Source organism: Mesocricetus auratus, unplaced genomic scaffold, assembly GCF_017639785.1.
Source record: "Mesocricetus auratus isolate SY011 unplaced genomic scaffold, BCM_Maur_2.0 Super-Scaffold_100042, whole genome shotgun sequence".
Classification (NCBI taxonomy): domain Eukaryota; kingdom Metazoa; phylum Chordata; class Mammalia; order Rodentia; family Cricetidae; genus Mesocricetus; species Mesocricetus auratus.
In genome coordinates, this window is record NW_024429219.1 from 8,718,824 (window position 1) to 8,735,112 (window position 16,289).

General features: G+C 44.5%; 1 protein-coding gene across 1 annotated transcript in view; it reads left to right on the forward strand.

Moving 5' to 3' along the window:
* Vps13d (vacuolar protein sorting 13 homolog D) overlaps nt 1-16,289 on the forward strand; it is a 214,580-nt gene that overhangs the window by 98,819 nt on the left and 99,472 nt on the right. The window contains 9 exon segments of the mRNA XM_040735088.1: nt 1,322-1,569; nt 3,004-3,195; nt 3,480-3,606; nt 4,959-5,101; nt 8,681-8,811; nt 9,006-9,181; nt 14,649-14,772; nt 16,025-16,153; nt 16,155-16,261. Coding sequence (XP_040591022.1) covers nt 1,322-1,569; nt 3,004-3,195; nt 3,480-3,606; nt 4,959-5,101; nt 8,681-8,811; nt 9,006-9,181; nt 14,649-14,772; nt 16,025-16,153; nt 16,155-16,261 — 1,377 coding nt within the window.

Here is a 16,289-nt window from a genome sequence, read left to right on the forward strand (position 1 = left end):
TTATTTCAAGTATGTATGGAACATTCTTTGAGAGGTCAACCCCTGGGACCATAAAATTAAGATCAATAAGTATTTAAAAATTGAAATCATACAGAATACATATCCTGATCATATTAGAATTGGATCAGATCAACAACAATATGATGCCTAGACAACCCTCAGGTATTTGGAAATCAAACTGTACTTTTAAATAACCTTTGGGTCAAAGGAAGAAATTACAAAGGAAATTAGAAAATATTTTTAATTGAGCAATAATAATAAAGCAGTAATAATAAAGACATCTAAAAATGGGGCACACTGCAAAATCAGTTTTATGGGAAAGCTACAGTTTTTAATGTTCTATGAGAAAATAAAAATAAGTAAAACCACCTATTTAGCCTTGAGAAGCTAATAAATGCATGAGAGAAAGCTAGAAGAGGCCAGGCATAGAGACACACACCTCTAATCCTAGCAGTTGGGACAGGGAGGGAAGAGATGAAGAGTCTGAGGTCATCCTCAGATTTATTCTGAGCTTGAGTCTGGCTTAGGCTACATGAGACCCCGTCTCATCCCAAACCAAAGCCACACAACACACATGCTGTAATTTTAACAAAATAGTAGGATTCCCTATGACTTTTTCAAACATCCTTAGTGTTTTTTAATCTCTCTTCCTTAAATGTGAACTTGATACAGCTTGGAGTCACCTTAGTGGCAAGCTTCAATTAAGGAATTACCTAGATCAGATTGGCTTTTGTGGGTGTGTCTGTGGGGGATTGTCTTAATTATTAACTGATGGAGGAAGGGCCAGCCCACTGTGGGTGTCACTATTCCTAGGCAGGTTGAACAGTCCTGAGCTGTAATGAGCCAGAGAGTGAGCCAGCTCTTTTCTTCTCTAAAGTGCTTTTGGTCAGAGTGTGTTACCACAGCAATAGAGTGAAACATGCATGAATTTTGTTAGACAAGAAAAAAGCCCAACGCAGAGTAGTGTATACAGTGTGACTCCATTATGTATGTAGTTCAAGACAGACATGTCTGATAAAAGGGGTGTCTTGAATGGCTGGGAGAGCATACTGTTTGGAAAGTTAGTGAAGGCGCTTTGGCGGTGAAATAGTCTTGAACTTGTATTGAGTGATGGTTGCACAGGAGTATGTAATGGCTAAAACCCATTAAACCCTAGTATTCAAAACCTGTACATTTAACATGTGCTACATCTCAGTACATATATTTTCATCAAAAATTGCAGCTATCTGGCTGAACTGTCTTAACATCATTCAGCTAAACAGAAACAAATTCCAATTCTTAATTCAGGCTGACGTTTTTTCATACTGTTTTGTCTTTGCAGGTTTTGTGTGGCCATAAAGAAAGAGAATTATCCAGATTACATGCCCTCAAACATATTTTCCGACAGTGCAAAACAGATTTTCAGACAGCCAGGCCATACCATATATCTTCTACCTACAGTGGTCATTTGCAACTTGCTGCCTTGTGAGCTTGACTTCTATGTGAAAGGAATGCCAATTAATGGGACCCTAAAGCCCGGCAAAGAGGCAGCCCTCCCCACGGCTGATACGTCCCAGAATATTGAACTGGGTAAGGCGGCCCTAGCATCATCTGTAGTAATACTGTGAAAAATACTGGGGAGTATTTTGTGAGCGTTCTGAGCTCCTTGTGGGTAAGGCGGCTCTAGCATTGTTTGTAGTAATACTGTGAAAAATACCAGGGAGTATTTTGTGAGTGTTCTGAGCCCCTTGGAGGAATCAAGTCGAATGCAGTATCTCAGTGATCCAGCTCAAAGCCAAAGACTTAGCCAGGCAGCAGTCATCAGAGCCCTTTATCTGTGTGTGAGTATAGGGAGTGATTCCATCTTTTCAAACCTTGCATATTCCTAGCTCTAGAATTGGAAGAGACAAATGTTTATATGCACTCAGCCCTTGAGGCAGAAGGCAGGCTCTTTACCTGTGCCCTTATGTAATCCTTACAACTGCACATATTTGGCCCATTTTATGATGCAGAGATGGAAGTTACAGTGTTTACTGCAGTGAGTAGCTTTCCTTTGTAAGGGTCAGGGCAGAGAATAGCCACACTTCAAACACCAAGGGGAAGTCACTAACCATAACTCTATTGGGGCCTTCAAGGAAAACTAGGTGGTGGCCCATGCCTTTAGTCCCAAGGCAGAGGCAGACAGATCTCTCAGTTTGAGGCCAGCCTGGTCTACAGAGTAAGTTCCAGGACAGCCAGGGCTACACAAAGAAACCCTGTCTCAAAAAACCAACAAGACAAAGAAAACCACCCATGTTTATCATTCTGTAAGATCTGTACGACGCTTTTTCTTTTGGGCTACCAACTAGCTCCCAAATGATGACATAGAAGCTTATTAATTTTGAATGCTTGGCCTAGCTTAGGCTCATTTCTGGCTAGCTACTTTTGCTTAAATTAACCTGTTTCTTTTTATCTACTTTTGCCTCAGGGTTTTTTACCTGCTTTCTGTATATCTTATTTTCATTGCTTTTCTCTGTCTGTCTGGCTTCTTGCCCTGGACCTATCCTTTTCTCTTGTTTTTCTCTTCTTTTCTGAGCCTAGATTTCTCCTCCTGTTCTGTCTGCCCACCAGCCCCACCTATCCTTTCTCCTGCCAAGCTTTTGACTGTCCAGTTTTTTATTAGACCAATCAGGTGCCTTAGGCAGGCAATGTGAAACAAACGCAATGCGTCTTTACATAAATAACAAATGCAGCATAAATAAAAGTAGCATACCTTTACACAGTTTAATATTCTGCAGCAGAAACAAATGTAACTCATCTTTGCCTAGTTAAAATAGTATTCCACAGCACAGACTTCCTAATGTGACTCTTGGGCTCTGATTTGCTTCCTATTTGGTCCTAGTCAACAATAAGAAAGTGGCCTTGAGGTTTCTATCTTGTAGACCCTTAGAGATTTCTCTAAAAGGACTCCAGTTTAGTTTTGTTATAGGCTATTTTTGACAAACTCAAGTGCAAGTCCAGAAACTCAGTGTCCTGTATCTTTAGGGGTGTCACTGGAGAACTTCCCACTCTGTAAAGAATTGCTCATCCCGCCTGGGACCCAGAACTACATGGTCAGAATGCGACTCTATGATGTCAGCCGGCGGCAACTCAACCTCACCATCCGCATTGCGTGTCGAGCAGAAGGATCCTTGAAGATCTTCATTTCTGCACCATATTGGCTCATCAACAAAACAGGTATACCAGGAGACCACCCAGGTAGACCTCTGATGTGGGCCTTTGGATGTCTTTGCTCAGCTGACTTACTGGAGCCAGTGCAGACATTACTTCAGCAGTCTGATCTGCTCAGGCAGCCGTCTGACCATAGTTAAGCTGTCATTTTAGGTTCCTGCAGACAGTGGGCTGAGCCCCTGACAAACACCCTTACCTGCTTCCCCCGAGGTGGTTCCCCCTTTTGCTGTTTGCATGTTTCACGGGGAGACTGGGTGGGAACGTTATAAACTTTTCCCTCCTTCCTAAAGGGTTACCACTGATCTTCAGACAGGACAATGCAAAGACAGATGCTGCAGGCCAGTTTGAGGAGCATGAGTTGGCCCGGAGCCTGAGCCCTCTCCTGTTCTGCTACGCTGACAAAGAGCAGCCAAACCTGTGAGTGTGGTTGTGTATGGGAGGGCTAGTGAGCTGGGCGTGGGAGGTGGGGGAGGAACCACCAAGGCTAGCATCTACCTGCACAAGGAGAACTGCCCTGCAGTGGAGCCCTGACTTCATGGGGTTCTTTTTTCTTTAACCCAAGTTGTGTTATTTGATACTGAAAATAACCACGTGTGAGGTAGTTTTATTTTATTGAAATAGGACTCTTATTTGTAATTGTGCTAGAGAAGAGAAACTGCCCACGCCCCCACTCCCCTCCCCGTCATCTCCCCTCTGCTAACAGCTTTGAGACCTGGAGAGGAGTGACATTAGGGAGGACACAGGTTGTCCTTGGTGAAATCTTCAGCTCATGAATCCCGCTGAGATTGTTTGTGGGAGGGTTTGTGCTGTTGCACCATCTTCAAATTCATGGCAGTCTGGGGTTTGGGGAGCAGTTGTGAGGTTAAGTGAGGTTTCTTCTTAAGGCACGCAGGGACATTAATTCACTTCTGTTGGCTTTGGCATTCAGTTTTCCTCAGGAGTTTACAACCTTCATCTAAAGATAAATGATGTGTCCTGTATTTTTCACCACCATCTTTAGGGCGCAGCTGAAGCCTCACAGGAAGGCGGCCCCTGTGCACTCCAGTGGGCATGATGTGCTTATCACAGCTTCCTGAATCTAGTGTAAGGTTGCAGTTAGTCAGAGTTCTGGCTCTTGGAGGAGACACAGCCGGTCAAGTGATATATCCAGCAGTCTGTCTCTCGTGGCAGTCTGCAATCTAAGACTCGGCATTTGTCACAGTTTGGTTTACCTGTGGAAGCCACACTTCCCAAAGGGTTTCATGAAGACGATCTCACTGCATTCTCCTTAGCCAACACCAACAGTGGTTTAGAGAGGGCAGGAAATGCTACTAAATCTCAAGATGAGGAGACCGAAGCACAGAGACAGAGTTTCTGCGCAAGGCCACGTTGTTATTGGCAAAGCTCGAGCACATATTCTGGAGTCTTTTTCCACCTCAGCAGTGCTCTACTGCCACTGTGACCGTCCTGTTCTTAGAAGGCGACCCTCCCTCCAGCTGCCTCGCTTTACAATGTTTTCTCAGGGGGTTTCTTGACTTTTTGGAATTTAGAGAAATGTTAGCTTTGTAGCATGTGATAAGCTTATGGAGGATTCTAGCGTTTTCTCCTGAAGTGCTTAGCTGCAGTTCTCAGTCATCCATCCATTGCCGTGGGTGCTGTGCTAGCTCTGGGGTTCACTGTCTCGCTGAGCTTGGGGTCCCCAGGAGGTAAGGTTGAGAGTCAGTGTGAGAATCAGTGTGAGAGACCTAAGTGGACGGATGTGTACATGTTTGCTTTTCTGCCCACCACAGCTGCACCATGAGAATTGGAAGAGGGATTCACCCAGAAGGCATGCCGGGCTGGTGCCAGGGCTTCTCCCTGGATGGTGGTAGTGGTGTCCGAGCTTTGAAAGTCATCCAGCAAGGAAACCGCCCGGGGCTCATCTACAACATTGGTGGGTCGTGTTGGGGGCTGAGGTGAATTGGAACCTTGGGCCAAAGACCCCAGGCCTGCATGAGAAAACCATCCATGCATGTTGGCCTGGCAACGAGTACAGGTTTTCTGTTTTGACAGTGGTCATCTGTCTCTTCTCAGAAGAGATTGATATCTATGTAGATATGTTCTCTGAAACACATTTTTTTTCTTTTCAGGGGAATAATAGGAATACTTAGAGCACTTCCGTCCTCCAAGTGTTCCCACACATTAATTCAAACTTAGAAACCATGAGCAGGTTAGAAGAGTTCACCTGGAACTGTAGTGGAGGCCTTGAGTGACAGTCCAGATGCGGATGGGAGGTCTGGGTCAGAGGCAGGAGGACAGTGGTGTGTGAGTTTGAGGCAGAAAATACAGTAAAGTGTACTCAGGGACATCGGCCTCCAACTTGCTTGTCTTCCTGGGTGTGTTGGGGAGGTTTCTGTACCCATGTCCCTCAGAGCTACCTGAGGACATATGGAGCCTTTTCTGAAGGCTCAGGGGCAGTTGGACTTAAGTATTCCCTGTGTTTTACATGTTAGCTGAGTGTCCTTGTAGTAAATCATTTCTAGGGAATTAACAGCCGTGTTTAGCATAAAACTGCCTGGTCCTGGGTCCTGTAGAAGCTTCTGGAATGCTAGAAGTATTTCATGTGTACTGTGCAGCACAGTAGCCCAAGCCTCAAGCAGCCACTGAGCACCTGAGGACACACTCCTGAGGATGGTTGTATAACCAAGAGAGGCAGCAGCTTTCATTGTATTCAACATTTTTTTTAGATATTTGTTTTATTTGCATGGGTGTTTCACGTACCTGCCAGGAAGTGTACCGTGTGCATGTAGTGCCCCAGGAGGCCAGAAGGGGTCGTAGGATCCTCTGTAATGTTGTACAGTGTAGATGCTGGTGTAGACAGTCATGCTGCAGGAGGAAGAACCTTGATGGTAGAGTGTAGCCTGAATCCTGCAGAGAAGGGGGGGGTTAACCTTAAGTCCTTTTCTTTAAATTATTATTATTTATTTATGTGGTGTGTGTGTGTGCACGCGCACGTGCATGCATGTGTGCATGCACACGCATATACATATAGAAGACAGCTTGCAAGAGTTGTTTCTTCCACTTCCATCATGTGGATCCTGGGAATTGAACTGAGGTTATCAGTCTTGGAAGCAAGTGCCTTTAGCTACTGAGAAGAATTGTCCAAGTATAGTTTCCCTTTCAGGTTGTTTAAGCTGGATTTGTATTCATGCTCCCATTCAAACTGCTTCCCTACAGTGGACAGAAAGATTCTTAATAGAAACCCACTTTATTTGAACAGAAGAGAGTATTCTACTCACATCTGCCTGCTCCACTCCTGGAGCTGGCTTGGCTTTCTGCTGGCCTGTCTCGCCCTTAATTTGTTTTCCAAAACAAGTTACCCAGGTTGTCTGGAAGCTATATTTGGTACTGATTTGGAATGGGAGAAGAAAGTTGCTCCTTTTCAAACAGCCTTTGCTGAGAACCACAGAGTTGTGTCAGACAAGCAAGTGGAGCAATGAGCACATGTGTAAATGTGCATGCTTTTGTGGCTGTGTTTGCAGGTGTGAATTGCAAATGCATGTGTAAACTTGCAGTATCTGTAAACGTTTAGGTTAGGAGAGTGTTCCTCACAGGTCTGTGGTCTGCCTTCTGTCCTTCTTCCAAGTGAAGGGGCAAAAGGGACGGGCTGAGATAGGATCTTTAAAGTCTCAGGTTTGTGACATTTGTGTATGTGTTGTCAAGGTGATCTATGAACTATCCTAGTGCACACAACTGTTTCCTTTTGGGAATGTTTACAGCACAGTCCCCAACAGAAAAGCCGGGGACATGCATCTTGAAAAAGAAGGGTTTTGGGTATTTGATCTCAGCTCGATTTATTGGGGGTCTGCTAGGGTAAACTAGGGTAGAAGGGAAAAAGCTCACCTTTTTCCAAAAATAGGGTGTCTGTGCTGCTCTGGGTGAGTCTTTGTGCTTTCAAATTAAGCCCAGCTTTTGAAGTGGACTTATATTAGTTAAGATCTGATCACTCTGACCCTGTTGATTTCTGGCAACTAAAGCTTTTCTTCTTTCCCAGAAGAAAAGTGTGTATGAGTGTGGGGGTAGGGGAGTGTGAGTCTGTGAGAGAGAGAGAGAGAGAGAGAGTGTGTGTGTGTGTGTGTGTGTGTGTGTGTGTGTGTGGTTTCATCAACCTAGAGCCATGTGGCATTTCTTAGGTAAAAATTCCAGAGACAGTTTCTGGAGACAGCTCAGTCTTTTAAATCAGCTGACTTCTCAAGGCAGTTGAAGCCCGGTAAGGAGTCAGTAGGTTGTGGTACTTGTAACTGGGAGGGGTGTTGTCTCTTGATGTGCCCTGGCTGAACGCTTAGCCTTGTCTACAGCCGCATGACCTAGAGCAGGTGACTCTGTGCTTTACTTTCTGCAGCTGTGCAGTGAAAGTGATGACTATATTCCAAGGGGTGTTATGAGAAATAAGGGGTCAATAAGTATCAGGATTGTCATTACTTTGGGTTAAGCATTTTAATTATTATATAGCCAGAACTCAGCATAGACCTTTGGACTTATTTCCTGTATTCGTTGTCATAGGGAATGAGTGAGTCATCCCACTGAGTGTTGTATTTTACAAGGTAACTCAGTGTCACTCCATCTGTCTTTATGTGATACTTGTGAGATTTCTTTCTCACTGGGTGGTGTGTGTGCGTGTTTGTTTATTTGTTTGTTTCTGGTTTGTAGTAAGTAGGAAAGACTTTTTTATTGTTTTTTGAGACCGGTTTTCTCTGTGTAGCTTTGGAGCCTGTCTTAGAACTCAGTTTGTTGACCAGGCTGACCTCCAACTCACAGAGATCTGTCTGCCTCTGCCTCTGGAGTCCTATTTTTTAATGAATAAATAATCCTAGCATCGTGTATGAGTTGGGTTATTTGGCAGTAGGCTAAAATTGCTAGAGAAGATTCTAGCTAGAGAGTGCTTGATTGAGTTCAAGGTGGTATAGAATGCAACTAAGTAGTGTGAGGTTTCTACTTATCCTTTAACAAAGGAAGGTTCTTGGTGGTGAGTTTGTGTCACATGGAGCTGTCTGAGGGGTTAGTTTCATAAACAGAAAGCTAAGGTGTGTGTGACTAAAACACCAGTGTCTTAGCTGATATTATGCTGGTGTATACAGTGCTAAGAGACTAGGAACTCAAGGGACATTGGCATTGCCCTCGAGACTTTTTCAACATTTACTTACTTATTTTGTGTTTATATGCATGTATGTTATGGCACATGTGTAGAGGTCAGAGGACAGCTTGTAGGAGTGAGCAACGTGGGTTCCAGTGATCAAAATCAGGTTGTCAGACGTGGTGGCAAGTGCCTTTTCCCTCTGAGCCATCTCACCGCCCACCCCCAGGACTTTCTAAAGCCTAAATAGAATATTTCCCTTGAAAGGCTTCATGCTGTCTCCAGGTGATATGCCTGTTTGCTCACAGGCACTAAGGAACTATGAAGGCTACTTTACTTCTGTCAGACCTAGAACTTTCTGTCACAATTAACCAATGAAATGGTCCTTGTCATTTGCAGGTATTGATGTCAAGAAAGGCCGAGGTCGCTATATTGACACTTGTATGGTCATCTTTGCTCCCCGTTACCTGTTAGATAATAAATCATCTCACAAGCTTGCATTTGCACAAAGGGAATTTGCCCGGGGACAGGTAAGCAGTTTGCTCTGAAGAATGGTCAGAGTTTGTTAAATAATAGGGGGTTTAATGAGTCTGGCTTCTCATCGAGTCTGTGTGTTTCATGATATGAGTGACCCAACAGCTCAGAGTCGGGACTCAGCAAAATTGTATGTGACTTTGTCGAGTACTGAGTAACGTGACTAAGGCCTGTGTTCTGTGTGTTTTAGGGAACAGCCAACCCCAATGGCTACATTTCCACCTTGCCTGGTTCCAGTGTGGTGTTCCACTGGCCACGCAATGACTATGATCAGCTCTTGTGTGTCAGGCTGATGGATGTCCCTAATTGCATTTGGTCTGGTGGCTTTGAAGTCAACAAGAATAATTCCTTCCATATCAACATGAGGTGAGTTTGAGACTTGAAAGAGAAAACATAGCTTTGTTTGAGGCACAATAATTATATATATATATATGTATACACACACACACACATACACTCACACACACACACATACAGCAAGCCCATTTCATTCTTTGTGAGTTAGGCTTGTGGGTTTCTGGGCTCAGGTTGAGTTCTTAGAACTTGTAAAATCCCAGAGAAGTGGGAGCATTTTGATCAGATGAGTTCATGGAAGATGCTTTAAGTGATGGATACAGCTCTGTGGTCTCAGTCCAGAGTGACTGATGGGACTCCTGGTGGTAACCGCCTTTGTTTTTATTCTTGTACATTTGAATGTTCTTCTCTCATCTGACGTTGTTCTGGTAAGTTATCTGGCCTTCTGTTCTCCTTCATTGCTGTTACCATGATAAAATAGCCTGACCAAAAAAAAAAAAAAAAAAAACCGAAAAAACAAAAAACAAACAAAGACAAAACAAAAAACAAACGGAACAAAACAAAAGCAGCTTGAGGGAGCATGGGATTTATTTCAGTTTATCTTTCAGGTTATAGTCCAGCACAGTCATGAGAGAGAAAGAAATGAATGCACCCATGGTCACTTACTTATTATATGTGCTTAGCTCCATTTCTCCAATGTCATACAGTTCAGGACCCTTTGACTAGGGAATGATGCTAACCACTGTGGCTTAGGCCTTCTCATATTGATGAACTAAACTAAGAAAGTTCCTGACAGAGCTACAGGCCAAGCCAATGTGAGACACTCAGACTTTTGGTTGTGTCAAATCTACAAATCTAAACATCCCATCTTCTTTGCTCACCCTAATGAACTCAGGTCCTTGTTAGAAAAATCACCCAATTCAGCTCTAGAGTGCTTTATTGTTACCATTATTGTTGTATCTCTTGCAATTGAACTGCCACTGAGCTCATTCCCAGTCCCATCAAACAGCAACAGTTTTGGGGTTTTATGTTTTGTTTTCTTGAGACTAAAGTTTTTTTGCTGGGTTACCCAGCTTGACTTTAAACTAAAGTGATCACCCTTATTGATTATGCCCTCGAACATTACCATACACCTGCAGGGATCTCTGCAACCACCAAGGCCAGCAGACTTGGTAGTTCTGTTCAACATGACTTAATAGCTGGTATTGGTTCAAACTATTTTCAAGTAGTTTATTTTAGGCATATTTAAGCACAGTGCAATTTGGTGAAGAATTTCCTGGTGATAATTAACTCAGTCCATTTGCACATTACAGCTTAATACATGACTATATTGAAACTCTGTAAAGTACATGTGACACCTTCCATAAAGATGAGTTCTGTATATTGACATGTTCACCATCAGGATCTGGCGAAGATCCAGTGTGGTCTCACCGATATGGATAGTGCAAAGATCACCAGGTTATTAACCATGTCTGCTCCCAGCGTTCTGGGTAGATAACAGGTTGCGCATCTCTCCCTTTGAAGGAACAACCCTGTGTGCTTAACATTCCTGCTTTCCTCAGTGTTATCTGTGAAAACAGAACCTTTGTGCCTCCCACACACACCCTTGACTAGCTGGTACACACACACTGCTGCACACCCTTGACTAGACAGTGCACACTCACACTGCTGCACACCCTTGACTAGCTAGTGCACACTCACACTGCTGCACACCCTTGACTAGACAGTGCACACTCACACTGCTGCACACCCTTGACTAGACAGTGCACACTCACACTGCTGCACACCCTTGACTAGCTAGTGCACACTCACACTGCTGCACACCCTTGACTGGACAGTACACACTCACACTGCTACACACCCTTGACTAGCTAGTGCACACTCACACTGCTGCACACCCTTGACTAGCTGGTGCACACTCACTGCTGCACACTCTTGAGCAGCCAGTGCACACACACTGCTACACACCCTTCACTAGCTAGTGCACACTCACACTGCTGCACACCCTTCACTAGCTAGTGCACACTCACACTGCTACACACCCTTGACTGGACAATGTACACTCACACTGCTGCACACCCTTGACTAGCTAGTGCACACTCACACTGCTGCACACCCTTGACTGGACAGTACACACTCACACTGCTACACACCCTTGACTAGCTAGTGCACACCCACACTGCTGCACACCCTTGACTAGCTGGTGTACACTCACTGCTGCACACTCTTGAGCAGCCAGTGCACACACACTGCTGCACACCCTTGACTGGACAGTGCACACTCACACTGCTACACACCCTTGACTGGACAGTGCACACTCACACTGCTGCACACCCTTCACTAGCTAGTGCACACTCACACTGCTACACACCCTTCACTAGCTAGTGCACACTCACACTGCTGCACACAGAGCCTAGAGCTTCATTTCATGTCCTGTAAAACTCAGACTCTACACCAATTAAATAACTGCCTATTTCCCTTGCCCCAGCCGTTGGCAGCCCCCATTCTACATGGTGTAGCTAGAAATTTGATTATTCAAGAACATTTATGAGCAGAAATGTAGAGTATTTATTTTTTGTGACTATCTTATTTTACTTAGGATAATAGCCTGTAAGGTTCATCCATGTGGCATGGGTCAACATTTCCTCCCTTGTCTGTTCCACATTTTGCTTGTCCATCTACTGATGCTTCTAACCTTTGGTTCCTACTGTGAACACAGGTGTACACAGACTCACTCAGATACTGGCTTCAGTTCTTTTGGTATATATCCAGGAATATAGTCTTTGCATGGTATGATTTTGTTTTCAATTTGTTTGTTTTTTGAGATAGAGTCCTACTTTTCAGCCTTGGCTGGCTTCGAATTTGCTATATTGACCAGGCTGAACTTGAACTCACAGAGATCTGCTTGCCTGTCTCTGGGATTAAAGGTGTGTGCCACCATGCCCCACTGTTGTATTTTTAACTATTTTCTTTAATGCAAGATCTTACTGTGTTGTCCAGGATAGTCTTGAACTGTGAACTCCAACAATCTCCCCATTCCAGCCTCCTGAGTGGCAGAGATTGCAGGCCTAGGTCATAAATGGAGGTCATTGGCTTTATCATTTTAATCTTTCAAGGATATGCTGTGCTGTGTTTTGTTAGGATTATAACATTTTATTTTCCTGTGAGCTATGCCCAGGGACTCCAGATTCTCCAGTTTTCCCAATAATTACCATTTGCTGTTTGGGATATCTGTAATAGCTATCCCAATAGCAGTGAGTGGGGAATCTGACTGTGGGTTGACTCTGGGCTACTGGGTATTGAGCCTCAAGTTCTCATAAATGCCAATAGGTACTCTGCTACTGAGCTAAGCCCCCAGGCCTCACTGTCGCTCTGGTTCACACTTCTCTAATGATCATTTTGTGTGCTTGTTTGTATTCATCGAATTGAACTGGGTTATTTGAACTTGTTATTGTTCCTTTGCACATTAGCCCGGACCAGGTATGTGATCTGCAAATCTCCTAGTCTGCCTTTTCATGCTGCTGATTGCCTCCTGTGATAGTTCTGTTGTTGTCTAATCCAGTTTATTGGGGCTTTGGTTGTTTTTGATAATGTATCCCAGGAACAGTTGTCAAATCCAGTGCCACGAGGCTGTTTTGTTTGCTTAAGGGTTTTATAGTCTCAGCTCTTTTGGGTCTGGTCTGCTTTGAGTTAACCTTCGTGTGTGGTGTATCTGTGAGGGGCCACTTCTTGCTTGGTGTGTGGCTGTTCTGCTTCTCCACTGGTTGTTGGAAGGCATTTGGCCCTACATACAAGGGTTGATTTCTGGGCTTTCCTTTCGTTCACTGGCCTGTCTGCGAGCCCAGTACTAGTTAGTGTTGATTGCTGGAGCTTCCTAGCACCTTTTGAAATGAGGCAGCGGGAGACCTTCAGTTTGGTCTCAGTGGTTCTTTTGTTCTTTTCTTCAGAATCCCTGAGATCCATAGACATTCACTGACACCAGCATTTGCTAAGTCCTACACTGCCCTCCTCCTCATCCCCACACCTGCTCTATGGTTGAGCATATGTAAGCACACTTTGCTGAACCATTGGGAAGTCAGTCAAGGTCATCGTGGTACTTGAGCTGTATTAAATCCAGCTTCTAACACAAATAATGATAATGATATGTATCTAGGGAAATACTTTTGTTTTCAAAACAAATAATACTATAACTATGATACCATTAATAGTTATGCAAGGGATACAGTACCAGTACAGTGCTTTCTAATAAGTGAGCTCTGTCACAAACTTGAGTGGGCATGTTTTCCCTCATTTCTGATATAGGAGCTGGTCAGTGGTCACTTGTCTAATGCAGATGCTCCTACCTCTGGTAGTGGGGAGCTGGCCCAGCTCTTCCTTTTTGGCTGTGGTGTTTGTTTACCAGTTGCTCTGATGGTCTTGTAGCATGTGCTCTTTCTTTCCTGTGTTTGGATGCTGGTGTCCTGTGTGTAGATAAGGCCAGTCCTTTGTGTGAATAGTTTCCCTTTGTGTGAATGTGTGTTTCCCTTGAGTAGCATCAGGAGGCCCGTGACACATTGATCTTGTTACTGGTGTGGTTTGATCATCACTTGGCTGTCATAGTGCCCACCATGGTGCACACCTGCTCCCTCTGCTGCAAAGTCACTTTTCTATCTTCGCAAAGGGGACTGATCCATTGAGGGGTCACATGCAGTCCAGTATTGTTTCCTCAAACCTGTTACATAACTGGGATTATTTTATCATTCAGGGGTTGGAAATGGTGATTTTTTTTAAAATTTCTTCATTTGTTAATTGATATTCTTGTGTAAAAGCAAGGTTTTTCTTTCCTCTCATAATATATCTAAATAGAGTGCACATAAGCACACAATACCACCCATGTGCTACTTTCCCCAGGGTCTCACGTAGCCCTGGCTAGCCTGGAAGTCAGTATATACCTGAGGATAACCCTGAAGGTCTGAACTATAGCCCACCCCTTTCATAGGTCTTTTTCATAGAAGAGTATCAGCTGAAGAGAAGACAATCACCATTTGTGCATGATAGCAGCTTCTACTTTCTAGGTTTTAGAATCTTTGGTTTTAATTCTATGTGTGCACGCATGTCTCCGTGTGGCTATGTGTGGCGTGAGTGCACGTGACTGAAGAGACTGGGAGTGGTGTCACAGGTAGTTGTGTGCCTCTTGATGTGGGTGTGGGGACTGAACTCTGGTCCTTCCCTTCATGTGTTTGATGTGCCTCTACCAACGAGCCCTCCCTCTAGTCCTTCTGCTTTCTAAGTGTGCTCAGAGACCACATAGTGGCTGCAGTCCCCAGCACCTTGGGGGATGTCATGGCTGAGGAGCAGAGGGACTGCAGTTTGTGTCCTCCTTCCCTTTCTCTTTTTAAAGAGCTATTTTCACTTATGTGCAGGAGTGTTTGAGTGCATGCACGTTTATACAGCGTGTGTTCCTGGTGCTCTTGGAACCCAGAGGAGTTGCTGCTCTGTCCACTGAGCCATCTCTCCAGCCTGTCTCCTTTTAATGTGACCTTTGTTCCTTATCCTGCAGGGACACCCTGGGAAAATGCTTCTTCCTCCGAGTGGAAATTACTCTCCGAGGAGCTACATATAGGATCTCCTTCAGTGATACAGACCAGTTACCACCTCCTTTCAGAATTGACAACTTCTCCAAGGTACCAAGTGCTTCTGAGGGTTGGCTGCTGACGTGGGCAGGGCGGAAGGTCATGGTGCAGCACACAACACTCACTAAAGTCTGTGGCCTCGAAACCCTACTCTTAAGAGGTGGTTTCAGCTGGTGTTGCTATTATTTTTAGATTTCCTAATTCATTTCATGTGTCTGAGCATTTTGTTTGCATGTATGTGTGTGCCTGGTATCTTTAGAGGTTAGAAGAGGGCATTAGATCCCCTGGAACTGCAGTTATATACATGGTTGTGAGTCACCATGTGAGTGCTGGGAATCGAACCCAGGTCCTCGGCAGGAATAAGTGCTTTTAATCACTGAGTCATCTTTCCAGCCACTGTTGCCGATTATTGTGGTCACTAAGCTGCCTCATCCAGACTGAAGTAGAGTTTCTGCCTCCCAGACTTACTTTTGACTAAGAATTTGGTTGACACAGTGCTCTCTGTAGACATGTTGAGCAGGCAGAGACAGGGGTCAGAGCGGGTACACTGCTGTTGCCCAATTATAGTGAACATTTTTACAACTCTAAATGTTAAATAGAAATCAGGAGGGTTTTGTTTTTGTTTTTTTGGGTTTTTTTTTGGTGTGTGTGTGTGTTTGTGTGTTTGTCTGTGTGAGTGCCACAGTGGACATGTTAAGGCCAAAGGACAAGGATGGTTTTCTTCCACCGTGTGGTTCCTGGGGGATCAGACTCAGGTCATTAGACTTGGCAAAAGTACCCTCATCTGCGGAGCCATCTCCCTGGCCTATAAGATTCCATTTTAAGTTACTCTTTCAAATTATGTGTCTTAGAGAATAAAACCTTTTGTAGCCAGTGTCCAGACCATCATTTCTTCCGTTTTCAGACATCTATCCACCGGGAACTAGACTAGCAAAGATTCCCTTGAAACAATGGAATTGCTGCCTTGGATATTTTGGCACAGCCTCTATAAAATTGATTATTTGTGTTTGTGTGTGTATATATTATGTATCAGTACCTGCAAAGGTTCACATGTTGTATTTCCTGGAGCTGCAGTAATAAACAGTTCAAGCTGCTGGACACTCTGTTTCCAGTTGGCAGTGGTCCTTGCCTTCCAGCAGCTCCCTGTGGAATCCTTAAGATGGCCACAAAAGCATTGTCTCCTCACTGGCCATCCCTCCCTGTCGAGTATTCATCTAGGAAGATGGGGGCTTCCACCTCGGGCTGGCTGGGCCACTTTGGAAAGGCAACAGCCCTGCCCTCAACAAAGTCCTCTTCCCTCCAGGTGCCTGTTGTCTTCACTCAGCATGGAGTAGCTGAACCCAGACTGCGGACCGAAGTGAAGCCCATGACGTCATTGGATTATGCCTGGGACGAGCCCACCCTCCCGCCCTTCATTACGCTGACCGTTAAGGGGGGCAGGTTCCTCGGAGGTCAACTGCAACATGAACGACTTCCAGAATAACCGGCAGCTGTACTACGAAAACTTCATTTACATTGCTGCCACGTACACATTCTCTGGGTAATTCTGGGCTTAATTACTGTTCATG